Source organism: Mobula birostris, chromosome 6 (assembly GCF_030028105.1).
Source record: "Mobula birostris isolate sMobBir1 chromosome 6, sMobBir1.hap1, whole genome shotgun sequence".
In the NCBI taxonomy this organism is placed as follows: Eukaryota; Metazoa; Chordata; class Chondrichthyes; order Myliobatiformes; family Myliobatidae; genus Mobula; species Mobula birostris.
In genome coordinates this window covers 155,653,944-155,681,189 of record NC_092375.1, presented here as the reverse complement: position 1 = coordinate 155,681,189, position 27,246 = coordinate 155,653,944, and the positions used below count along the sequence as shown (strand labels likewise).

The window sequence follows — 27,246 nt, the reverse complement described above, 5'->3', positions numbered from 1 at the left end:
TTTTTGGCTGCAAGATGTTGATGATGAATTATACAATGGATTGCAAACAGACTTGGAATTTCTTTTTTCATAAATGCCACTGAACCAGCATGGTGACCTGGCATATATGGTGCTCCATCTGTTGCACAAAAAATCATGTTCCTAATTGGAATACTTTTATCCTCAATATACATTTTGAGCTCATCATAGATTGATTCTCCATTGATATTTGTTTTTAACTTCTTACAAAAGAGAATCTCTTCATAAACTTTTCCATTTTTGATAAATCATACATACCTCATTGTCCTGCAGTTGACTCATCCAGTTGTATCCCAAATTCTGTTTTTTTGTAGCTCTATGCATAGTTGGTACGCAATGTCTTCACTCATTTCGTCAACACGATGAGCTACGGTTATTACTCAGAGGAATTGATTTTAAAATACTGTTATTCATTCTGAGAACAGTGGTGAGCACTTCCGATACAGCAGGCATTATTAATCTTTCACCAATTGTATGAGATTTTCCATACTTTGCAAACATCTTAGAAATGTTATAAGAAGCAATGAGAACACTATCAAGGTCATTTTTAGCTTTCTTGGCAAATGAGTCGAGCGTGCAATACTTTTCAAATGCTTCTTCCATCTTCTGGAACTGAATAATATCAGGGTGCCCTTTACAGAAGTGTTCCTGCAATCTTGATAGTTTCATTGCTCAATTAGACAGTACAGTATTTCAAATAAGACAAATGGGGCGTCGCTGTTTTGATGGAAATGGAATAAAACTATACTCCAGTATGTAACATTGCACTGACGCATTTTCTGTAGTTTCTTAGGATTAGAATTTAAGGCTTCACCACCTTCGGACTCATAGAGGTGGTGCCGTACATATTAACAAGGTTAAATTAAAATAAAAAATTAACACAAACTAGGAATGCCTATCAGATGTGGATGACGGCAGTGAGTTGTCACAGATGGAATGATGGTAGCGGTACAGTTGAGCAACTTGTTTTCTGATCTGTAGAGAAAGTTGAGAGGGTATACTCGACTTACCAACTGTTAAACTGCATGAACTTGTTCTGTGCCTTGAGTCAAGGGGAACTGTTGGGCACCCTGTAGCTAATTTATGCATCCCCAATAATGTCTGTTTGGTTGGTAAGGTTGGATGAGATTGCCAAGTTTCAGACATGCTGTGATGATGAGTGCTCATCACCTGCACAACTATGGTTCTTCCTGTGTTCCAGTGCCACAATCTTTTTTTTGTAAGTGCCTGCTCTACTAACAGTCAGTCAGGTCTCATGCCTCAAGTCAGGGTATCGCTTACCGCCCTCTCCCCCCAGGATTCTTGAACGTCTCCCAATGACTTCTATTTACCCTTGGGACCTGTAACCATTCGTTTGGGACCAGTAACCATTCGCTTGGGACCTGTAACTGTTCCCTTGGGACCTGTAACCGTTCGCTTGGGACCTGTAACTGTTCCCTTGGGACCTGTAACCATTCGTTTGGGACCAGTAACCATTCACTTGGGACCAGTAACCATTCGCTTGGGACCTGTAACTGTTCCCTTGGGACCTGTAACCGTTCGCTTGGGACCTGTAACTGTTCCCTTGGGACCTGTAACCATTCGTTTGGGACCAGTAACCATTCACTTGGGACCAGTAACCATTCGCTTGGGACCTGTAACTGTTCCCTTGGGACCTGTAACCGTTCGCTTGGGACCTGTAACTGTTCCCTTGGGACCTGTAACTGTTCCCTTGGGACCTGTAACCATTCGTTTGGGACCAGTAACCATTCGCTTGGGACCTGTAACTGTTCCCTTGAGACCTGTAACCGTTCGCTTGGGACCTGTAGCTGTTCGCTTGGGACCTGTAACCGTTCGCTTGGGACCTGTAACCGTTCACTTGGGACCAGTAACTGTTCCCTTGGGACCTGTAACTGTTCCCTTGGGACCTGTAACCGTTCGCTTGGGACCTGTAGCTGTTCGCTTGGGACCTGTAACCGTTCGCTTGGGACCAGTAACTGTTCCCTTGGGACCTGTAACTGTTCCCTTGGGACCTGTAACCGTTCGCTTGGGACCTGTAGCTGTTCGCTTGGGACCTGTAACCGTTCGCTTGGGACCTGTAACCATTCGCTTGGGACCTGTAACCATTCGCTTGGGACCTGTAATGCCCCCTTGGGACCTGTAACCGTTCCCTTAGGACCTGTAACCGTTCGCTTGGGACCTGTAACCATTCCCTTGGGACCTGTAACCGATCGCTTGAGGGGTGGGACTGCCCCCATTGGGAATCACCAGTTTGGGGTAAAAAAAATCCAATTCTGACAGTGATTAATTAAACATATACCAATACACAGAAAATATTCAAATATATCAAAAATTTGGGTGTAATAATCATGTACAGACTCTAAATAATCTGCAAGTGATTGGGATTTTTTTTAAACCGCCACTGATGATAGAACAAAGTGGAATAATGTCCATTTCACTCTGACACAGTCCGCTTTATCTCACTTGAAAGAACACGTATAGCTTATGTGTTTTACCAAAAACATTTGTCACATTTCAATACAACAATAGATAATTATCCTCCCATATATTAAACAGATAGGAAGTTGTCTACTTGTTGGGATGACCAAAGATAATGGACATAACCTTACAACAAGACGTCAGTTGCCCCAAAGCAAGATCTCTGGTTGACTGCCTTCGGTAAGTTTCGGTCCCAACTTTCCCCTCCCCATCAATGACATTTTATTTTCATGTAATCAACAGATTATCAAGCCAAAAATGCTGATAGGAAGTACCGCTTCACACAAAGGGATTTGGGAATCAGGTACTCTTTCCTCAATGAGATGTCAAAGCTAAGTTACTGGATAAAAAGGAGACATAAGAAAATCAAATATTCTGGAAATCTAGACCGACACAAAATAAAAGCATTAAAAATGGATAGAAACATATAACTGAAATTAACAGATTTACTAGGGTACTGAAGTCATGTAAATCAACCGTCAGCTAGTTTCACATCAAACAAAAGGTTCAAGAGCCTGATTGACAACTTCTGTTCCATTTTGCTCAACAGATGTGCACACAAAAATAGATCAAAATACTCAGATACTTTTTGATTTCATCTGATCATAGAACATATTCAACATTAGACTCACCGCCCACATCCTTCCTACCTCGTGGCTATCCCTGAAAATGATTCGGAAGTCACCTTAGTTAAAGTAGCAGCTTCAAATTTCTAATGAGCTAAGTCTTGGCTCTCCACTCATCAGTTATCACTGCAGCTACCAATCTGTTCAACACCCATTTCCATGCAAGTGGGATGCCTTAACTATTACCCCAGCAAAACTATCACCTTTCCCCTTTAGCATTTCCTCCTGCACAATGAAAGGACAAACATTTCCAATCTGTCCAGTTAATAGTCATTACAAGTAACTTAAAAATGACTTTGTACTTTACTGTTATTATGAATAATAAAACACAAGAAAGAGTTTGCTGGTATGTGAAAGAAGGCAAGAAAGGGAAAATGAGAGAGCGAGAGACAGAGAAAGAAAATATTTTAAGCAGTTAGCTCTAGATTTTCATTCACCTCAAGAAGAATCAACCTTTTCAGAACCATTGTGTCGAGATTCTTCAGCAACTTTTATGTTTCAATTAAATCCCTTCTCATTCGAAACTCCAGTGGACGTGAACTTGACCTGTATCAACCTTTCCTCAGGTGACAACTTGCCATTTCTGATATCAGCCTAATACATCTCTGTGAGCTAATTCAAAGTTCAGAGCAAATTTATTATCAAAATACATATATGTCACCGTTTGCTACCCTGGGATTCATTTTCTTGCAGGCATTCAAAGTAGAACAAAGAAAGACAAAGGTATCAGTGAAAAACTACACACAAAGATTGACAAACAATGTACAAAAGACTATGTGTAAATACAAATTCAAGCAAAAATAATTAGAAATAAATAGAGAACGAGACTTGTAGAGTCTTTGAAAGTGAGTCTAATGCAATAAGATACAGTAATCTGTCATACTCACAACCTTGGTGTTGGACAGGCAGATTTTTGGACTACTGATTGTTATTCCTATTAATACTGAAACCGTTTTAATTCTTTTTAAGATATTACATTGCATTATAGTACATTTTCCAGAGAACTCATTAGTGAACAGAAATACAGGAACTCTGATTTGAAAGTGAGAGGGAGAATCTTGGGCTATGATGAATTGAAAGAAAGCACAGGAATCTGCAATAATCTCCTAGTGACTGTATAACTGACCTTGAGAAACCTCAGCCACCTTCCTTTATGCAAGCTGTAGCTCCAACCAGGAACTATTTATTTTTTATTTCTCTTTGATGCCTATTGACTTGAGTTTTACCAGTGCACCATGTGCACCATGATGCAGTCACTATTACCTCAAATCTGGAAATCAGCGCTTTGGTCCACTTTTGAGCCAAGGTTTAGATAAACTCCGGACCCGAGTCCTGGTCTTGGCAAAGCTAAACTAGGCAGGTTAGTGTTCGTAGCTCTGTCAGCAACAACCATTCTTGTTGCTGAGGATTGAAAGTAGTCTGACAGGACATAATGAGCCGATTTGAATTTTACATTTTTGTGGACATGAGATTGCAACAATTCCTAGATTGCACTTCTTCAGTCCTATCGCTGGAACACTGTTTGGTTCCATTTCCTTTGGCTCATCTGTTTCTATGATATGACATGCTATGCAGCTGAGTTGGCTGAACAAAGTTTGTTAAGGATGAGAATGTTCTGGAAATCCCCATTATTTAACTGATTAATTGTTCAAGACCTTGACGTGGCAGGCTGCAGCACTTTAATTCAATCTGTTGATAGCAGAGTCAATTAACTCTTCATTGCAAGCTGTTTTAGCAGTTGGTCACACATGTGCAGTACCCCGCTTCATTCTGGTGTAACTGATGCTTCCCCTGGCAACCGCTTCTGCATTTCTCATTGACGCAATTTATCGAGAACTTCTCAAGGACCCATGAAGGAATGCATCTTACAAGATTTAACTCCAAACATCCTCGACAGCAGAATATCTTTTGAAGTCTGATGCCACTTCAGATCCATTGCTATCTTAAAACTGGAATTCTCATCTTTAACTGGATGAAAAGCTTATCTAAGATGGCCTCACAGCTGAATAGGTGGGCAAGAGATGGAGAATAAAAGATGTTTCTGGCCCTGTGCTTGCACTCATTACCAACACTAAAACATAAGAATAGTGGGATACAAGAGGTACTGCAGATACTAGAAATCTAGAGCAATACTCACAATGCATTAGAGGAGCTCAGCAGGTCAGACAGCATCTATGGAAAGAAATAAACAGTCGACATTTTGGGCCGAGACCCTTCATCAAGTCCTGATGAAGGGTCTTGGCCCAAGACATTGACTGTTTATTTCCGTCCATAGATGCTGTCTGACCCGCCAAGCTCCTGCAGCACATTGTAAGGACAGCAGTGGTAGGCTATTTTTTAAGATCAGGACTGAACATCACCTCATTGCCACTTCTTTGCTTTAATCTGATATCTCAAGATTCCCCAGCCATCTATAGTATCTGTCTTGGGTGGTCTACCCAGTATTATCCTTATTTCGCTTCAATAGCAAGTGGCCACTTCAGAGGCCATCATTAGCGTCCATCCCAGTGTGGAGTTTTTCCAAACAATCTGGCAATCGTATTGCCGTCACTATGGAGTTTTTAGTTTTATTCACAATTACTTAGCTGCTAAAGCAAGATTTAAACTCATTTTTCTGTAGTATTAGTCCAGGACTTCTGATTATTAGTCTGGTAATTCCAACACAATATTACCATGCCAAAAGGTATGGTGTATAAATTTTGCCATTACATGTTTCCCCCACCATCCGAAGATACAGCGTTCCTATGAACATAGAACATAGAATAGTACAGCACAGTACAGGCCCTTCGGCCCACAATGTTGTGCCGACCCTCAAACCCTGCCTCCCATATAAGCTCCCACCTTAGATTCCTCCATATACCTGTCTAGTAGTCTCTTAAACTTCACTAGTGTATCTGCCTCCACCACTGACTCAGGCAGTGCATTCCACGCACCAACCACTCTCTGAGTAAAACACCTTCCTCTAATATCCCCCTTGAACTTCCCACCCCTTACCTTAAAGCCATGTCCTCTTCTATTGAGCAGTGGTGCCCTGGGGAAGAGGCGCTGGCTATCCACTCTATCTATTCCTCTTATTATCTTGTACACCTCTATCATGTCTCCTCTCATCCTCCTTCTCTCCAAAGAGTAAAACCCTAGCTCCCTTAATCTCTGATCATAATGCATACTTTCTAAACCAGGCAGCATCCTGGTAAATCTCCTCTGTACCCTTTCCAATGCTTCCACATCTTTCCTATAGTGAGGTGACCAGAACTGGACACAATACTCCAAGTGTGGCCTAACCAGAGTTTTATAGAGCTGCATCATTACATCGCGACTCTTAAACTCTATCCCTCGACTTATGAAAGCTAACACCCCATAAGCTTTCTTAACTACCCTATCCACCTGTGAGGCAACTGTGAGGAAACGGTTCATAAGCCAGAATGTCGTAAAGCGAAGAAGCAATTACCATTTATTTATATGGGGAAAATTTGTGAGTGATCACAGACCCAAAAAATAACCTATCAAATCATGTCAAATAACACATAAAACCTAAAATAACAGTAACATATAGTAAAAGCAGGAATGATATGATAAATACACAGCCTATATAAAGTAGAAATACAGTACTTTTCCACAATCATTGCCTCACTGTTCTCCGTAGCGAAAATCTCACGCAAGCGCTCTCGGCAGAAACACTCTCTCCAGTAACCTTTAAGCTATGAAACTGCCAAATCATACCAAATAACGCATAAAAATACACAGCCTATATAAAGTAGAAATAACGTATGTACTGTGTAATATCACTTACGGGAATCGGGAAGACAGCACCAAGCACACTGATGATGGCGTGTTAGGCTGAGTCGTCGGAGGTTGGGATGGTGCAGTGGTCCCCAACCTCCAGTCCGCCTACCGATACCGATCCGCGAAGAACGCAGTGGTAGCCGGGATGCACCCAGCACATCTTTCAGAAAAAAGCTGAAATAAACAAGCTAATTAATTAGGTGCTGCCCAGCACATATATGTCGGCCCAGATCAGAGGCGACACAATCAGCAATCACCTCTGATCTGGGCTGACATTTACGTGCCAGACGGCACCTAATTAATTAGCTTGTTTATTTCGGCTTTTTTCTTAAAGATGTGCTGGGTGCGTCCCGGCTACCGCTGCATTTTCTGCGGCAATGTATCGGTCCACGGCCCGGGGGTTGGGGTGGTGGGACACTGGGGTGTCATCTCATCGTTGTCTGTTTCCATCAGGGAGGCAGGTCATCTTCTTCACGTTCAGTTCCTGGACGACTTCACTTTCGGTCCGTTCGCTACTGCATTCGGTTTCGATTGTTATCCTTTCCTCTTCTAATTGTATCAGCTCTTCATCTATCAGTACTTGGTCATGGGATGCCAAAACCTCTTCAACATCATCTTCGTCAACTTCCACAAGCCAAACTCACTTTGTCCTTACTTGGTTCACCACGATCGAAACGCATAATTATGTCTAGTTTTACGCTAAGTGTAACACCCTTATGAGCTCTTTCAGGCTTTTCCAATACCTTAGAACTCACCTTGCTAATGGCTGCTCACAGGCACGTGTTTAAGCAATGCTGGCTAGAATGCCGTTTCAGGGGAGGAGCTTGGCTGCTCGGGGCGTGCACTGCTTTTTATCGCGCGCTGCTTTTTTTCATAACAGTGGAAACACCTTCTGTTAGCGAAAACAGGTAACTAATGTAGGTCTTTCGTAACAGCAAGGTTTCGTAAAGCGAACGTTCGAAAAGCGGGGGCACCTGTATCTTACTGAATGCATATTGACCCTGTCCAGCTTCTATTTCATTTACCGATAACATGAGAAAAATAATACTTACAGGAAGAAATACACCAAGTATAAGCAAATGATGCAATTTGAATACTATTATCATTTATATTCAAAACTCAAATACAGTGGTTTCCAGTTAATTGGGGAAGCTGCTTATATGGGACAACGCTTAAAAAACAAAAAACTAAACAAGAAAATAGCCGGGATTTCCTTAGTTTAATTGGGACAAGAGACTATTGCCAAACACTTCTTAACTAGCATTGGTCACATGCACTTGTGCGACAATTGGACACTACACCGTGCTTAGAGCAAACAGTTTTAAAATAGCATCAGTTCCGTGTGTTTGTGTTCAAAAAGCTGCTATTTTTGTAACTAACTTTGGCAAGCAATAAGCACTAAGACAATTCAGAATGGTTTTGCTCACTGAAGTTTCAAGTATTCAGGCTTGGAAATGCCTGAAACAGCCAGGAATGAGAATGAAACAATTTCACTATTTCAACAAGATAGGAGCTACAAAGATGTTGAAGGTATCAACAATCATCTTGAATGTCGATACCAGACACTCATCTCTCACCTGTGGCTCCAAATAGCTGTCTGCATGTGACAATGGCCACACCCTGGTACACCACTTCAACAGGCGGGCTAAACTAGGTAGCTGGCGAGTCTCAGTTAGGGTCATGCCTGTCCCAGCACGCAAAGTCAGCTCTGGCAGACAGGGTGGATGAGATCCAATGGCCGGGAAGGCGGTTCTGCAACACTCTGTAGAGAGCGAAAGGCATGACGAGGCACAGAAATCATGGTCATCCATTGCAACCAAGGAAGACCCCAGTTGTGATATGTACTCGTATCACTGGACCCAGACTTCCGAGGACAAGACAGTGTAGCTGCCCAGTGCAACTCTTTTCCACTTTAAAACTCTCCTGCACGGGTTTCCTGTCATTGTCGAATACAACAGACAACCACCAGTAAATAATATTAGTCGTGTTCTAATTTGTTCTGTATTCCATTTAAATATTTAATTTGCTACTCAGTTAAATGATAGTTTGTCCTTTTTTTAATACCTTTTTAACTACTTCTTTGAAACTTTGGCTAATTGGGGCAGCCGCTTAATTGGGCCAAAATGTACTGGCTCCAGTGTGTCCCAATTAACACAAATCCACTGTTCTTAAAAATAAAAAATATTCCTTACTTGCATCCACCTTCTACAAACCAGGACGATAAGGACTAACACTGCAAAGATTCCTAAAGCAACTCCACCACAGTAATAAAACAGTTCACTCCTGCAAGAGGTGGGAGATGACATCATCATTGTCAGAAACAGTAGCCATGTGCTATAAATTGTAAAACTATTTATATCATAACAAATTACTTAATACAAAAGGAAAACTTTACTCCAATTTTGTAATGCATAAAATAATTAAATATTTGCCGTCACTGTAAGACTATAAAATAGTTACAGAGAGCAATAGGCAATATCAAAAAAATCTTAAGTTGTTTTAAAATGCATGTTAAATTGGCTCTGAGCTTCTTATTTGCTCATGTTCTGGGATTTGCAAAATGCATACGGTAATTATATTAGAAATATCATTTTTGTTTTAGCTTCCATCTTAATTTTTGTAACATGGAATTTGAATCAGAATAAATTAAAGTGATTAATTCAATAAACTGTGCAGGTTTTTATGCTGCATAAAGATTATACTTGAGTATGAAACAACGCAGATACAGTTACAATTACAATACCTGCTAATGGGTCTTGCAAAAACGAACAGGATAATTCCAGTCACAAACAGAATAAACAGATTTGGTGCAAATGCTGTAACAAACATTTTAAATAACAATGAAATCAAATTGTTATACATAGTTATCTCCCTTTAAATATAAGTGCAGCTGACAATGACTCTCAACCTTTGTGGAGTTAACCCAATACAATACTACTTTTTCCATTTCTCCCATTAGAGTTACAATGCTCTTTTTATATCTTAAGGAACTCTGGAACAGAGGTTGGGTGGTTGGGGGGTGGGAGGGACGATGAAATTGATACTAGACTTGGATGGGAACTGAGGAAAATCTGATGGATGCATAGAGATACAAATGCAACAACGGTAGCACCAGTACATTCCTCAGACTTCTGTCAAATTGTATTAAATTATAAGTGAACATAAAACTGATTTTTTTCTTGAAAAACATAATTTGATCCACATAAGACTATAAGACCTAGGAGCAGAATTAGGCCATTTGGCCCATCAAGTCTGCTCTACCATTTCATTATGGCTGATTTATTATTGCTCAAAACCCCATTTGCTTGCCTTCTCCCCATAACCTTTGATGCCCTGATTAATCAAGAACCTATCAATCTCCATCTTAAATACACCCAATGACTTGGCATGCACAGCCATCTGTGGCAAAAAAATTCTATAGATTCACCAACCTCTAGCTGAAGAAATTTTTCCTCATCTCTGTTCTAAATGGACGTCCCACAATTCTGAGGCTGTGCCCTCTGGTCTTAGACTCCCCCCATTGGAAAATCCTATCCACATCCACTCCACCCTGACTTTTCAATATTCGACAGGTTGTAATGAGATTCCACTGCTTCCTTCACCACTCCCCATTCTTTTAAGCTCCAGTGAGTCGATGCCCAGAGCCATCAAATGCTCATCATATGATAACTCTTTCATTTCTGAGATCATTCTTGAGAACGTCCTCTGGATTCTCTCCAATGCCATCTAACCCTTTCTTAGATAAGGAACCTAATGTGCTCACAATATTCCAAGTGAGGTCTGACTAATGCCTAACAAAACCTTAGTATTACATCCTTGCTTTTGTATTCTAGTCCTCTAGAAATGCATCTACCTTCCTTATCACTGACTCAGCCTGCAACTTAACCTTTAGGAAATCCTGCCCAAGCACTCCTAAGGTCGTATGCACCTCTGAGTTTTGAATTTTCTCCCCATTTACAAAATAGTCCATGCCTTTATTCCTTCTGCAAAATTGCATGACCATACACTTCCCTACATAATATTCAATCTGCCACTTCCTTGCCCATTCTGCATCTTCAACACTACCGGCCCTTCCACCCACAAACATGGCAACAAATTCATCAATTCCTTCAACCAAATCATTGACATACAACGTGAAAAGAAGTGGTCCCAACACCAAACCCTATTGCACACCAGTAGTCAATGGCAGCCAATCAGAAAAGGCTCCTCTTTACTCCCACTCCTCGCCTCCTGCCAGTCAGCCAATCTTCCATCCATTCTGGCACCACTGCCATAACACCATGGCAGCCTCATTTGCGGCACCTTGTCAAGGGCCTTCTGAAAATCCAAATAAACAACATCCACTTTCTCTCCTTTGTCTATTCTGCCTATATGGTAAGATGGAGGGGGGAGGAGGGGAGGGGGATGAGGGGAGGAGGAGAGGGGGAGGGGAGCAGAGGGGGATGGGAGGGAGGAGGGGTGGGGCCAAAAGGGGACAAGTTAATGCATCAGGCTATTTCTGGAATGTGAGCAAGCTGTACTTCAATGTTATAAGCCACAACTAGGGCATTAGTAAGCTTTCTTATTTTAAAAATACTTTGCTTATGGCAACATCCTGAGTCCTGCTAAAGGGTCTCAGCCCGAAACGTGACTGTACGCTTGTCCATAGATACTGCCTGTCCTGCTCAGCTGCTCCAGCATTTCGTGCATGTTGTCAATACACTAAAATTCTCAGTATAAATTCTGCAATTTGAATAAAGCATTCCTTACGTCGGATAATAATTCTAACTGAATGAGCTTTAGCAAGGTTACTGAGTTGTTAGAAATTTGAACTTATAGACTTGTGGGAGCACCTAAATCCAATGCTGACACCTATACATAATCTTTATGATGTTCTTATACTTCATATCGTTTTACAGCATACAAAATAAGGATTCTGTACTGTATAAGCATTGAACAGTAAAATACAGCTTCCATTGTAGCCTGCCATTATATTCACAAAGGAAAATGTGACCATCTTCTCTGGTATTGCAGTAAATGCATAGCAACAAACTGATAATTCTGAAAACATTGCAAGTCACAGAAGGCAGTATTTTGAAGAACAGGCTAATGAGAATTAGGTTGCATTGTTAAAGATCAGAAAGAAAACTCAATTGCATTAAAGCTGCTCTAATTAATATCTCTAAACTCAGACAACATTAGCATTATACATTACAACTACATTCATAGAAGCAGTAAGAATTAGTCATGACATTAAAAACAGACATCCAGTTCTATTATGTGGTATGCATGCAAATGGTGTCCTAAAGATACTACATTTTAAAACAAAAACTGATTATCTGATATCCTACTGTTCAGAAATTCATATGGCCTGACATCTCATTCTACAAGTACTGTTTCCCAGTCTGCTTTTAAGCTCACCACAGTCTCATTTCCAGCACTCCTTTTCAATTCATCAGGGCACAGTTTCCGACAGTCCTCTTAAGCTCAATGGGCCTCATCCTGAGGCTTCATTCAAACCCACTGGGGTCCATTCCAATACTCCCTCGAAAATCATGCTTATTTCTAGCAATCACTTTAAATCCCCCTGGTTCCCTGGAAAATTTAACATACTACCATGTCACACTACAACACTACCGTGAAAAAAGTGAATTAAAATGTGTTGGTGAATTATTAGGAATAATATCCAGTCTTTGGAAAAGCTGGCTGTTGCGATAATTGTGAAAGTCCTGAGGGAGCCAACTGTCAGAGCTTTATTTTGCTTAGCTCTAGACTTCTTTTGCAAATTGTGACAGCAATACAAAAAAAATCAACAAAGTGGGTTGGGGTGGGTGGGTAATTTTGTGCCTTTGATGGGAGGGTAATGCCTTATAGTTATTCATTTTTGCAACACTTAATTATTTTAGTCTGCATGATGAGAAATCATATGCTCAGTTGTAGTAAAGAAAAAGATGAAATGTTAACAGTAAAAATTCTCAGTAAATAACTCCTCCCAAATTCATCTTGGCCAATTGTACAATGTTAATCAAAGATAAAGTTTGGAGCCAGAATAGAAATGCTAGAATAACTCAGCCAGTCAGGAAACAGTGGTGGGAAGAGAAACCAATTAATGTTTCAGTTCCAAAACCCTGTATCAGAATTCAGGGAGGAAGCAGGTTATTCTAAATAACCCTTGGAGTATTTGGAATAAAGGTAAATTGCCCTCTGCCATTTTGACAACTTCCAATTCTCCAGTCCCAACTGGTTCATCTTGGCCATGGATGTTCAATCCCTTTGTACCTCCATTCCTTATCAGGAAGTGCTGAGAGCCTCCATTCTAGCTTAAATGGAGGACCAGCTAGTTTCCCTCCACCAAGTGATGGAACTTATCCTTGCACCCAACATCTTCCCTTAAGATTGTACAGATTAAAGGCGTAGCAATGGGAACTCACATGGACCCTACCCGTGCCTGCCTTTTTGTTGGATATCCAGAACAAACCTTATAACAAGCTTGTATGGAACCAACAACTGCAACTATTTCTCTCATGCATTGACGACTGCATTATTGTCATATCCTAGTGATACAGAACTGAGATTTTAATACTTTTGCTGCCAACTTTTTCTCTACTTTCACATTTACCCACTTCAGGAGATAGACTAACTCCGAACACTTTTTACAACACCAGACGCCCATTGCATCTTTAACTACATATTCTCTCACCCTACCTCCTACAAGGACACTATTGCTTTTCCTACAGTTTCTTTATCCCTTTTGCATTTTATCCATTGATGAGACCTTCAGCTCTGATGCCTCGGAATGTTATTCTTCTTCCTGAAACATAGCTTCTCTTCTGCAATAGGGGATGGAGGTTTCTCCTGCTTTTCTTGCATTCCCCATTAAGCTGCTCTTACCTGTTCTTCCCCCCCCCCCCGGACAAACCAAAGAGAATCCCCCAGTATGCACCCTCTGCCCCATCACCCTTTGCATTCAGCATATTATCCTTTGCAATCTTCAGTAGTTCTGACACAATCCCACTATGAGTTACACCTTTCTCTTTCAACCCGTCTGTAGTTTGCAAGCAGGGACTTCATGACTCAAATGCCCATTTTCCATCCCCACCCAACATTTCCTGCCTCACAGCATCACCATTACAACCAGAGATGTAACCTATTCTAATTATTATTGTAATACAGTACAGGTATATAGTAATTTTTCTGTTTTTATGCCTTGCACTGTACTGTTGCCACAAATCAACACATTTCACAACAGGTCAGTAATAATAAACTTGATTCTAATCTATCCATTCACCTTTTCCATTCCTACCATCCAGGGACTTCAATAATCAAACCAAGCAATACAGTGATACAGTTGCATTTCTTCTCATCCGGTCTCCTATATTTGATGTTCACTATGTGGCCTCCTCTATAATCAGAGAAACCAAACACCGATTGGGTGATCATTTTGCTGTATACCTGAATTCAGTCCAGATGAATGACCCTGAGCTTCTGCTTTTTGCCATTTTGAATTTACATCCAATCTCTTGCTGAGGCTGCCAGCGCTGTTACAATAAGACCCAAACAAAGCTTGAGGAACAACACCTCATTTTTCATCCAGGCACAAGGACTGGTCAACTTCAGATAACTTGGTCTTTCTGCTTGCACCAAGACTGGCTATTTGCACTTGCCATTCCTGTCTCCTTTTTCATCCATTTGTACATTCTGTCCTCCTCAGCACAACCTAGTTGGCCAGGCTACAGAACATTACCCAGACATCACAAGATACGTAACACATTAAACAGACAAAGGAACTGAACTGCCCATTCAGTGGCTACATCATCCACAATTACATACACCCTCTTTGGCCCTTCAGTTACTCTCCCTGCCTTCTCTATAATATAGACTAACTTGTTTTTCTCACTTTTGAAAGTTCCTTGACCTGAAACACTCATTGGTTGCTTGTTTCACAGATGCTACCTAGCTGCTTGATTTCCTCCAGCATTTCCATTTGACCCAATCCAGAGCAAAAACCAACTGCTCAAGGATTTTAACAGGTCAAGCAGTATCTGTGGAGGCACAAGTGAATGCTTTGAGTCGATTCCCTCCAACGGGACTGAGAGGGTAGAGGGAAGATGGCCCGTGTGATGAAGTGGGGGGGGGGTGCTGACGCAGAGGTCAGTCGATTATGGGCGGAAACAGAGGAGGTGGGGGATGAGGGGCATGTTACCAAGTGAGTGGGAGGGAGCTTTTTGTGACTGAGGCTGGCAGGAGATAGATAGAAATATATGGAAAAGAAAAATCAAATTGGGGTGCAGATGGAACAGGGTAAGGAAAGAGGAGAAGGAAGTTAGAGACAGGGTCTGGAAGGTGATAAGTGGAACCAGATGTTGGAGAGATTATGCCCTTATAATACCAGATGGGGAGGGGATAGGAAAGATAAGCCAAGAGAAAAGAAACATGTATGGGGATGAGAAAAAGATTGAGCCAGGTGGAGAACTGTAATGAATCAAACTAAAAGGAGGGGAAAGGCAGTAGGTCCACCAAGGTTCCTCATCCCTTTTGATCACATTTATCAGTATCCCCCTCCCTCACCCCAGTTACCTTGATTCATTACCTGGCTCCATGTGCCCTTCACCCCCTTCTTCAGCTGCTTCCACCTATCATACCACTTCCTTGAAGTTTGAGAAATCAATGTTCATGTCATCAGGTTGGACGCTACCCAGATCGAATGTAAGTTGTTGCTCTTCCAACCTGATGGCATGAACATTGATTTCATGAATTTCTGGCAATTGCCCCCCCCCCACTTCACCATTCCCATTTCCACCTCTCACCTTTATCCCTTACTTACCCATCACCTCCCTCTGTACTCCTCTCCCTTCCCTTTCTTCTGTGGTTTTCTACGCTCTCCTATCAGATTCTCCCTTCTCCAGCCCTTTATCTTTTTCACCAATCAACTTCCCAGCTCTTTACTTCACCCCTTCCCCCTTTCCCAGTTTCACCTATCTCCTGCCACCTTTTACTTCTTCCTCCCCTTCCCCACCCTCTTTTCCCAGTCCTGCTGAAAAGTTTCAGCCCAAAACATCAACCATTTACTATTTTCCATAGATGCTGCCAGACCTGCTGAGTTCCTCTAGCATTTTGTGCATATTGTTTTGATTTCCAGCATCTGCAGATTTTCTCTTGTTTATACCTCTTCCTTGTATTAGCAAACTCTTCTCCACATTCTCAGTCCTGGCACATGATCTTGACTCAATAAAAATCCCTTTGCCTCCACAGATGCTGCATGGAACACTGAGTTCTTCTGGGTTCAGCCCCCACAGTTTTATTACTTTTCAAAAGAAGTTTTAAACATATGGAAGAATGACACACAACATTGAAAACAGAATAAGCGAGAGGTGAGTAATTTTTTGAACTTACATTGCTTTGTTACAATAATGCCATACGTTGAATGAGAATTCACTGGGTTTATTTTGAAACAAGTCTTTCTATCAAAGCGTTCAACACTTATGTTGAATTCTGAAGCCAGTCTCCCTGCCGATGATGCGGCATTGTAGAAGTGCACAATGAAGTCTAACAGAGTTTCAGATCTATTAGAAAAGTTTTCTGCTGCAGGATATGTAAGGTGCAATGGCTTCGAACAGTGGATTTTAATCTATAAAACAGAAAACAAAATAGTTGAGAGGCCAAATGTTTCTGGAGCTTCCCTCTCCCAAAGTGAAACATTCTACTAACACTTATCACAATGCTGAATGAAAATAATCAAATATAACTAATTTTTGCATGTCTAAGAATAAACAAAAAGACTGAAATGATCAACCATGTCCAGTCTTGAATTTTCAAAACAAATCTTCAAGGTATCTTTAGTCATTTCAATGAAAATTTTTACTTTTGTTTGTGTTTGAAGCATACAGCAAGTCCATGAAAGTAGGAAATGGTGAATGAACAATTCAACATGCAGTTAGTTTGCACCATTTACAACCTTAGGAGGTTCAAACCCAACAACATTCTTTCAAAATGTGGTTACTGTTCTGAATATTTCCCAGAATTGCAACTGCTGCCATGGTCACAATATAATTATATTGTGACTCTAAGGAAGGTCTTGTTTGTATGTCCGAATCAGCCAAATCTGAACTACAATACTTTACTATTAAATATTCAGCTGCTCTTAACTACGTAGCTCCAGCATACTTATTTTGTCTACCTGAAATTCCATTTGATGCATTGATCAGCAAATGAAATATTTCCCGTATTAGATTCCCATGATTAAACCAGTGTCCTGTTGTTAAGATATACATAGGAATTTTGAGGCATTGATTGTGTGGATAGTCAAGGGCTTCTTCCCAGGGCTAAAATAACTAGCACAAGAGGGCTCATTTTTAAGGTGCTTGGAAGTAGGTACAGAGGAGATATCAGGGGTAAGTTTTTTCACACAGAGAGTGGAATGGGCTGCCGGCGACGGTGGTGGAGGCGGATACAATAGGGTCTTTTTAGAGACTCCTGGAGCTTAGGAAAATAGAGGGCTTGGGTAACCCTAGGTACTTTCTAAGGTGAGGACATGTTTGGCACAGCTTTGTGCAGTAGGTTTTCTATGTTTCTAATGAAAAATAAATCATTCTTAAATTTATGAGCTCCATTACAATATCAGAAATTCACTCTTCTATCTTCTAAGCCATTTAAAGTCACTACTTAAAAATCTTACAACAGTCTACTTTTCAGAAACTACGGGAAAGTTCTAAGACATTTATTAATCAGAAATACCTCATAGCTTTAACTATGTTTGGAACCAGAATTGAATACTGGTTCCACAGCTGCATTCTGCTTAAGTATCCTAGGAAACACTGGCTTCAGGAAATCTTGATTTGTGCTGGATGCATTATGTGATTGAAATGCCAAGTGATAACAAGTGAGGCAATCTAAACAAGTAGTATTGGTTCTTTGAGACTGGTTTTAATTTCTGGAACGTTTTTATCCCAACAACACATGCAAGTATTTGCATTGGATGGATTGTTGTTGTTCAACTCCATCTTCTCAGGAGTAATTAGAGATAGTTATTAAATACTGGCCTTGCCAATTATGGCCACAGGACATCAAGGGAAATAAATTCTAGATTGCCTTCTGTGCCACATTCCAGTGAGGGCAAGAACAGGATGATTTGGCAGATGAATGAGTGGCTAAAGAATTGGTGCCAGAGACAGTTACAGATTTCTGGATCATTGGGATCTCTTCTGGGAACGGTACGACCTGTACAAAAAGGATGGGTTATACCTGAAAACGAAGAGGACCAATATCCTTGTGGGTAGATTTTCTACAACTATTCGGGAGGATTTAAGCTAATTTGGCCGGGGGATGGGAACCAGAGTGATAGGGCAGAGGGTGGGGCAGTTGGTATACAAGTGGATACCAAGATAGGTGGAGGAACATGTACTGTTGAGGAAACAGCCAGTCTGCAGAAGGACTTATATTAGGAGTATGGGCAAAGAAGAGGCAGATGGAATAAGGCATAGGGAAGTGTATGATCATGCGCTTTGGTAGAAGGAATAAAGGAGTGGCTATTTTATAAATGGGGATAAAATTCAGAAATCAGAGGTGTAAAATTACTTGGGAGTCCACACACAGGATTCCCTGAAGGTTAACTTGCGGATTAAGTTGGTGGCAAGCAAGGCAAATGCAATATTAGCATTCATTTTGAGAATACTAGAATATAAAAGAAAGGATGTCATGCTGAGGCTTTATAAGGCATTGGTTAGAACAAAATTGAGGTATTGTGAGCAGTTTTGGGCCCCTTACCTAAGAAAGGATGTGCTAGCATTGGAGAGGGACCAGAGGAGGTTCACAAGGATGATCCCAGGAATGAAAGGGTTAATGTATGAGGAGCATTTGTGGCTCTGAGCCTGTACTTACTAGAGTTTAGAAGAATGAGGGGGGATCTTCATTGAAACTCATTGATTACTTAAAGGATAAAATAGACATGGAGAGGATATTTCCTTGGTGGGGGAGTCTAGGACCAGAGGGCGCAGCCTCAGAATACCAGGACACACTTTAGACCAAAGATGATGCATTTCTTTAGCCATAGGTTGATGAATCTGTGCAATTCATTGCCACAGATGGCTGTGGAAGCTAGTTCATTATATTTAAAACAGAGGTTGACAGATTCTTGGTTAGCAAGGGTGTGAAAGGTTAAGGGGAGAAGGTAGGAGAATGGGGTTGAGGAGGATGATAGATCAGTCATGATTGAATGGTGGAATATACTCGATGGGCCAAATGGTCTAATTCTGCTCCCATGTCTTCTGGTTACATTGCAGGACAAAAGGTTAAAGAATACAATATTAGGCAGAACAAATTAATTTCCCTGTTTTTTTTCTTTGAAGAGTAAGATATTTTACTTCAATTTGACAATGAGACAGAGCTGCTGTCATATTTCCGAAGAAAAGTCATCAATTCAAAATGTTAATCTCTTTTCTCTCCCCAACGATCTGCCTTACTCACTGCATATTTCCAGTATGGCCAGATTTGGGAACAGCTTCTTTCCAACTGTGATGAGACTGCTGGACAGATCCTGACCCGGATCTGGGCTGTATCCTCCAAGTATCTGGACCTGCTTCTCGGTTTTTTTGCACTAACTTACTTTCCATTTTTCTATTTTTCTATTTATGATTTATAATTTAAATTTTTTAATATTTACTATTGATTTGTAATCTAGGGAGTGGGAAGCGCAGAATCAAGTATCGCTGTGATGATTGTACCTTCTAGTATCAATTGTTTGGTGACAATAAAGTAGAAAGTGCTTTGAGTTTAAGGGAGATGGAGAATCTAAATCTTGTCCGGAACCATAATAGTGTTGTATTCTTTCACATTGCATGGAAGTGCAAGTCTAAACATTGTGATTGGATCTCTGCAGTGGGAACTAACAATATGCAGACTCAAAAGGTGAGATGTTTAGCTGTCCCAAGAATGCCAGCAGGGATGTCATTCAATCTTTTGTTGTTTGTTGTGTTCTGTGTTGATCTGATGGGATTGTGGGCATGCTATGTTTGTGCCAGAATGGGTAGTGACACATTTGGACAGCCCCCAGTACATCCTCGGTTGTTCACAAACGACACATTTTAACTGTATATTTTGCTATACACATGATAAATAAATTCAAATCCCGAATCTTCCATTAAAAGTTTTAACTATATCAGCTTCTAACGCTAATTCCCATTTCCTGCCTGTCCATCTATCTACCTGTTTATTTTTGTTGAATCATCATGAACAAATAATTCTGTAACTTATTTGAACAAAACATCCAAAGTACAAAATGCTTTCCCTTTAAGTGAAAATGAATTGATCAGGTTTATTCCAGTCTTTCTGTGTTGAAAATCATATTATATCTTACCTCCACAGCAGACCAATAATCAGTGAGCGTAGGCTTTTGAGTAAATTCATAACAAAAGAGCTCCATTTTATTGGCAGAATATGCATGTCCTTCATTTACTATTACTGCAAAGGAAGACATAATGAAATATTATATATTCCTGATAAATCTTCAACGATAAGCAACAAAATTAAAATTGAAATACTGTGCCATTATATTCCTCCATTCCTTTTTGAGCACATATAAAATGTTAAGGCCACTCTTGATGAGATCTTGGATTAATGTTCAAATGTACACACTTATAAGTTTAGTCCTACTGAGCAAAGCTTAATTTTAGTCACTCAAAAGCAGAAAATTCTCTGAATACTCAGCAGATCAGGCAGCATCTGTGGAAAGAGTAAAGGAGTTAACATTTCAGAATGAAGACCCTTCAGCAGAAAACAGGAAAGAGAGAAAAATATTAGTTAAATATTCACATGTGACACTGGCTTGTATTTTTCTCCCTCTCCATTAGCATACCCTGCCCTGCTATTTGCATCATATCACACTACTTGTCACCCCTAATTACCTCATTGCCAACCCATCCACATAACAACGCTGGCCTAAACCCATCACAGATAATCTCTTTGCCCTGTCTACTATCTCTCCTTTTCTACAGCTTAAAACTACAACTCTTTTCTCTTTCTCAATTCTGACAAATGGCCTCTGACTTGAAGCTTAACCTCAATTGTTCTTCCTGCAGATAAGTATTGCCTTGCAGGCCTTATTTTACAGCTTTTCCTGCTTTCATTCAAGGTTTTTAGTATCTGCAGTTCTTGTCTGATTTTCATAATTTCTTTTTTTCAAATCCTCCAAATCATCCAAAGAGAAAAGAAGTCTAAATTTCTTTTATTTTCTGCTTGACAAGCTTGCACAACCAAATAATATTCAAAAGCCCTGGCTTGATTCCATTGGCCACCATTCTTATTCTTCCTTAATTATAACCCAACAATGTTTTATACCAACTAAGCAATTGGTACTACCCACACTTCTGAATGGAATGATTTTCAGTTTCCTGGGTTCAACAGAGCACGTAATGGGGGTGGTACCCACCAATGGATTTCAAGCCTTCCAAAACTGCATACTGGGAGATCAGCCTCAAAAACATTCCCAATGTCTACTTAAAGAGTATTACTTTCTCCTACCTAAAAATACTCCATATTAGTCTGCAGAACAGAAATCTGTCAAGAATCATATAGGTCCTTCGATCTTCAAATGGGCCATCCCCAGTTACAAATAGGTTCCATGTTTACAAGACTATTTTATCCATCATTTGGAAAATACACCAAATCACACAATAACTCCACAGTATTTCAAATGAATGTTATTGATGAGGGTCAATTGAGGAGAACATTTATTGTCTTCATGGTTTCAATGGGTCTGAAGTGTCATGCAATTTAACATTTCTGATTGCAATATTATTGTAAACACAAAATAATCTGCAGATGCTGTGATCAAAGCAGAAACACTTTCAGTACGCTGGATGAACTCAGCAGGTCGTGCAGCATCAGTTAGAAACGATGAGTCGACGTTTCGGGCCGGAACTCTTCGTCAGGACTGAAGAATGAAAGATGGGGAAGGATTTGAAGAATGCTTGTAGCTTCAGTTGAAAGACCAGTAATTTGAAAGGCAAAGGGGTGGGGGAGGGGAAGCATTGACGTCATAGCCCTGAAAACAATGGGTAGTAGAAGAAGGAGGCGTAACCATGAGGGAGCTGGGGGAGGGGGTAGAGTGAAATAGGGATAGAGGAAGGGAGGGGGAGGGAATTAGCGGAAGTTGGAGAATTCTATGTTCATACCAAGGGGCTGGAGACTACCTAGACGGTATATGAGGTGTTGCTGCTCCAACCTGAGTTTAGCCTCATCATGGCAGTAGAGGAGGCCATGTATGGGCATATCTGAATGGGAATGGGAAGCAGAGTTGAAGTGGGTGGCTACTGGGAGATCCTGTCTGTTGTGGCGAATGGAGTGGAGGTGCTCGACGAAGCGATCCCCCAATCTGCGTCGAGTTTCACCGACGTAGAGGAGGCCGCACCGGGAGCACCCGACGCAGATTGGGGGACCGCTTCGTCGAGCACCTCCACTCCGTCCGCCACAACAGCCAGGATCTCCCGGTAGCCACCCACTCCAACTCTGCTTCCCATTTCCATTCAGATATGTCCCAACATGGCCTCCTCTACTGCCATGATGAGGCTAAACTCAGGCTGGAGGAGCAACACCTCATATACCGTCTAGGTAGTCTCCAGCCCCTTGGTATGAACACAGAATTCTCCAACTTCCGGTAATTCCCTCCCCCTCCCTTCCTCTATCCCTATTTCACTCTATCCCCTCCCCCAGCTCCCTCATGGTTCCGCCTCCTTCTTCTACTGCCCATTGTTTTCAGGGCTATGATGTCAATGCTTCCCCTCCCCACCCCTTTGTCTTTCAAATTACTGGTCTTTCAACTGAAGCTACAAGGATTTTTCAAATCCTTCCCCATCTTTCATTCTTCAGTCCTGATGAAGGGTTCCCACCCGAAACGTCGACTCGTCGTTTCTAACTGATGCTGCACGACCTGCTGAGTTCATCCAGCGTACTGAAAGTGTTTCTGCAATATTATTGTACAGTTTACAGAGCAACTCTCAAGTGGCCTCTCACATATAACTGGTAACCTATGTTCTGAAGAGGCAATGGTGCCTTATAACCCTGGGGAGATTTCATGCAAGCAGATTTTTCCAAGACTAGTTTTGTTTGAATTTATTAATATTTATGGCAGCTCATTTTATGTAAGGGATGTCCATAATTTAGGTATTCAGAACCCATGTAACATCTCCAACATCTTGAGCAAGGTCTGCTCCCAGAAAGCCAGTGCAGCTTCCGTGCTGAATGTGGGACCGCGGACATAATTTTTGCTGCGCGCCAACTCCAGGAAAAATGCCAGGAGCAACACAGCGACCTCTTCGTGACCCTTGTCGATCTAACCAAGGCTTTCGATACAGTCAGCAGAGAAGGCTTGTGGAAGATCATGGAGAAGTTTGGCTGCCCCAGCAAGTTCATCACAATCGTCCGGCAGTTCCACGACGGTATGATGGTGAAAGTTCTGGATGACGGCGACGAGTTGGAGGCCTTCCCAGTGACAAATGGCGTCAAACAAGGCTGCGTTCTTGCCCCGACTCTGTTCAGTATGGTATTCTCTGCCATGCCGACAGATGCCTTCCGTAACTACGAAGAAGGAATCCACGTCAGGTACAGGACTGACGGCAGGCTGTTCAACCTTAGGCGCCTGCAGGCAGTTACAAAGGTGCGAGAGACTGTCATCAGAGACTTCTTGTTTGCTGATGACTGCACACTCAACGCCAGCACAGAGCAGGAGATGCAGCGTGAAATGGACTGCTTCTCACAAGCCTGCGACAACTTCAGACTCACTATCAGCACCAAAAAGACCGAAGTTATGTACCAGCCTGCCCCAGGAAAGCCATACCAGGAGCCGCGCATCATGGTGAAGGGCCAGAACCTCCAGGCAGTCGACAACTTCACCTACCTAGGCAGCATACTCTCTCGCGCAGTGAATATAGACACTGAGGTCAACAACAGGATTGCCAAAGCCAGCGCCGCCTTTGGGAGACTCCGTGAGAACGTCTGGGAGCGGAGAGGACTCAGCCTTACCACCAAGCTGAAGGTCTACTGTGCAGTGGTCCTTACCACCCTCCTTTACGCCAGCGAGGCCTGGACTGTCTACAGCAGACACGCCAAACAGCTCAACCACTTTCACCTGAGCTGTCTCCACAGACTCCCCCACATCAGGTGGCAGGACAAAGTCCCCGACACGGAAATCCTGGAACGAGCTGGGCTCTGCAGCGTCTACCCTCCTGCTGAAAGCCCAAGCCAGGTGGGCTGGACATGTGGTCAGAATGCCAGACAGCCGATTGCCTAAGCAGCTGCTGTACGGAGAACTGTGTCAGGGCAAGCGCTCAGTCAGGGGGCAGAAGAAACGTTACAAAGACTGCCTCAAAGCGTCCCTCAAAGGCCTGGGTGTCGACATCAACACATGGGAGATGCTTGCCCTCGACCGTCCAGCTTGGCGCAGCAAGATCACCGCAGGAGCCCGTGCAGCTGAAGTCAGGCGCATCATCGAGGCACAACGAAAGCGTGCTGTGCGCAAGGCCCGAGCAGCATCCACTGCCACGACAGCACCCACCCACTTGTGTCCCACATGTGGGCGAGCCTTCAGGGCCCGGATTGGTCTCATCAGTCACCTCCGGACCCACAGCCACCAATCTCCCATTTGACTTTGAAGCCATGGTCATCTTCGACTACGAAGGACGAACAACAACAGGGCCTATACTTAGAAAATAGTAAAACTATTCTTTTCCTCCCCACCTCCTTATTCTGGCTTCTATCCCCTTCATTTCCAGTCCTGATGAAGGGCCTCCGCCTGAAACATTGACTGTTCATTCCCTTCTATAGAGGATGCCTGACATTCTGAGTTACTCCAGCATTTTGTATGTGTATTGTTCAAGACTTCCCGCATTTGCCGAAATTCTTGTGCTTATGTTTTCTGCAGTAGAAATGAAAACTTTCAATAACCTGAAAAGCATCATGATATTATTTTGAACATTGTAATCAACTACATAAAGAATTGTTTCCACTTTTCTGACCATCAAACACTCAGGTTATGTACAGTCTCACTAAATGTCTGCAAATGTTGCAATATTATCACCCCAGCTTCAGAATCAATGTAGCAATTGTCTTCCCATCCTGTGTTGTCTTTAAGTACAGTAATAAGAACAATGCTGAACTATGGAGAGATTTTTTTTAGGCCTGGCCAATTCCTACCCGATAAATATTGTCTGAACTTTATTAAATGTAAAAATAAATGAACTAGTTTTATATTTTCTCCACTCCTAAATGCACTGCTTTCTTTTGCACTTCGATCAACAATTATCTGACTACAGAAAGTGAACATCAAAGGATTGAACTGGAAGCATCTGTAATTGTACTCCCATGCCTACAGAATCACAGATCAAACATATGCAAAAATAAATTGATGGGAATCTAAAGCAAGAAGTACAAATTTTAAACTATGATGACAATAGACAACAGGTGCAGGAGTAGGCCATTCGGCCCTTCCAGCCAGCACCGCCATTCACTGTCATCATCGCTGATCATCCACAATCAGTATCCTGTTCCTGCCTTATCCCCATAACCTTTGATTCTACTATCTTTAAGAGCTCTATCCATCTCTTTCTTGAAAGTATCCAGAGACCTGGCCTCCACAGCCTTCTGGGGCAGAGCATTCTATATATCCACCACTCCCTGGGTGAAAAAGTTTTTCCTCGACTCCGTTCTAAATGGCCTACCCCTTATTCTTAAACTGTGGCCTCTGGTCCTGGACTCACCCATCAGCGGGAACATGCTTCCTGCCTCCAGCGTGTCCAATCCCTTAATAATCTTATGTGTTTCAATAAGATCCCCTCTCAGCCTTCTAAATTCCAGAGTATACAAGCCCAGTCGCTCCAATGATGTAGCCAATTATACAAAAATGGCAAAAGAATTATTTCCTGGAAGTGCAAAACATGCAAAATCCTTCAACCTTAACTAAGAAAAGCCTAACACCCATTATGCAAAAGCAGAAACAAATCACACTAAGTACCTCAGCTTGTGCTGGAATATATGCAAGAAACTTACATTTAGAGGGGCCTGTTTACAGCATATTCCTATCACACAGGCCGTTGGAAAATGCAGAATAAAAGAAGAGAAAATAGTAATAGGAATGTGCTAGGTCAAAATGTGAAAGGCTCGATTAAATTCAGTTCCTGCAACTATGTTTTCAAAATCACTAATATATAAAACAATAAAAATCTCTAGAAAGATAATTGAACGCGGAACAGATTATGCGAAGTTGTGATGTGCAGCATTCGCAGCCATGAAGAGGGAGGGTATTTGGAGAGGGGACACTGGCTGCGTTGCGTGGATGTCAGGGCTTTGGAGGACTGTAAATGACTTGTGTGTAGTTAGCAGCTGCAGCTCTCCTGTCCTCAGTCTATACGAAATTGCTGCTCGCAGTGAATCAGTCGCTGATCTGTGCAGTCTGCAAGGCGCAGAAGTCATGCAGTCCTGGAGCAGGAAAGAGCTTCGAGCGGCAGTGAAACCGGGATTTACCTGGGATCAATTTGCCTCTTTCTTTTTCCGCGCCGGCCTGCTGGTGGGCGAAGGCAGCACACAGTAACACGGCAAGGATATTGCCGAGCCGCTGCATTTTGTCCACGGTGACACGGAGAGAAAGCGAGAGCGGACACGCTTCAACTTCGCGCTCTGCGTCCAAAAGTGCGCGGCTTCCGCACGCACTCGCGGGATCCGGTCTTCCTCTTCCGCGTTAATTCCATCTCCCTGTCCCTTCCCCTTCTTCAAATTCCGTCCTCCCCACCCACTCCTCACCTCCCCCGCGTCCTCCACCCCCACCCACTCCTCACCTCCCCCGCTCACCTCCTCCCCACCCACTCCTCACCTCCCCCGCGTCCTCCACCCCTACCCGCTCACCTCCTCCCCACCCACTCCTCACCTCCCCCGCGTCCTCCTCCCCACCCACTCCTCACCTCCCCCGCGTCCTCCACCCCCACCCACTCCTCACCTCCCCCGCGTCCTCCACCCCCACCCACTCCTCACCTCCCCCGCGTCCTCCACCCCCACCCACTCCTCACCTCCCCCGCGTCCTCCACCCCCACCCACTCCTCACCTCCCCCGCTCACCTCCTCCCCACCCACTCCTCACCTCCCCCGCGTCCTCCACCCCTACCCGCTCACCTCCTCCCCACCCACTCCTCACCTCCCCCGCGTCCTCCTCCCCACCCACTCCTCACCTCCCCCGCGTCCTCCACCCCCACCCACTCCTCACCTCCCCCGCGTCCTCCACCCCCACCCACTCCTCTCCTCCCCACCCACTCCTCACCTCCCCCGCGTCCTCCACCCCCACCCACTCCTCACCTCCCCCGCGTCCTCCACCCCCACCCACTCCT

General features: G+C 42.6%; 2 protein-coding genes across 2 annotated transcripts in view; both read right to left on the bottom strand.

Moving 5' to 3' along the window:
• LOC140199491 (nuclear envelope integral membrane protein 1-like) overlaps positions 1 to 26,534 on the bottom strand; it is a 37,715-nt gene extending 11,181 nt beyond the window's left edge. The window contains exons 1-5 of the mRNA XM_072261679.1: positions 26,394 to 26,534; positions 20,236 to 20,339; positions 16,278 to 16,512; positions 9,649 to 9,721; positions 9,098 to 9,188 (exon numbers count right to left, since the gene is read on the bottom strand). Of these exons, the coding sequence (XP_072117780.1) occupies positions 9,098 to 9,188; positions 9,649 to 9,721; positions 16,278 to 16,512; positions 20,236 to 20,339; positions 26,394 to 26,490 (600 nt within the window). The 5' untranslated portion in view covers positions 26,491 to 26,534. The remainder of the gene's footprint in view (positions 1 to 9,097; positions 9,189 to 9,648; positions 9,722 to 16,277; positions 16,513 to 20,235; positions 20,340 to 26,393) is intronic.
• Positions 653 to 3,589, bottom strand: LOC140199691 (uncharacterized). Its single transcript, XM_072262170.1, has 2 exons — positions 3,576 to 3,589; positions 653 to 2,291 (listed from the first exon to the last, which is right to left on the bottom strand). The coding sequence occupies exons 1-2, from the start codon at positions 3,587 to 3,589 to the stop codon at positions 1,346 to 1,348; spliced, it is 960 nt and encodes a 319-aa protein (XP_072118271.1). The 3' UTR covers positions 653 to 1,345.
• Positions 26,535 to 27,246: the final 712 nt, after the last annotated feature.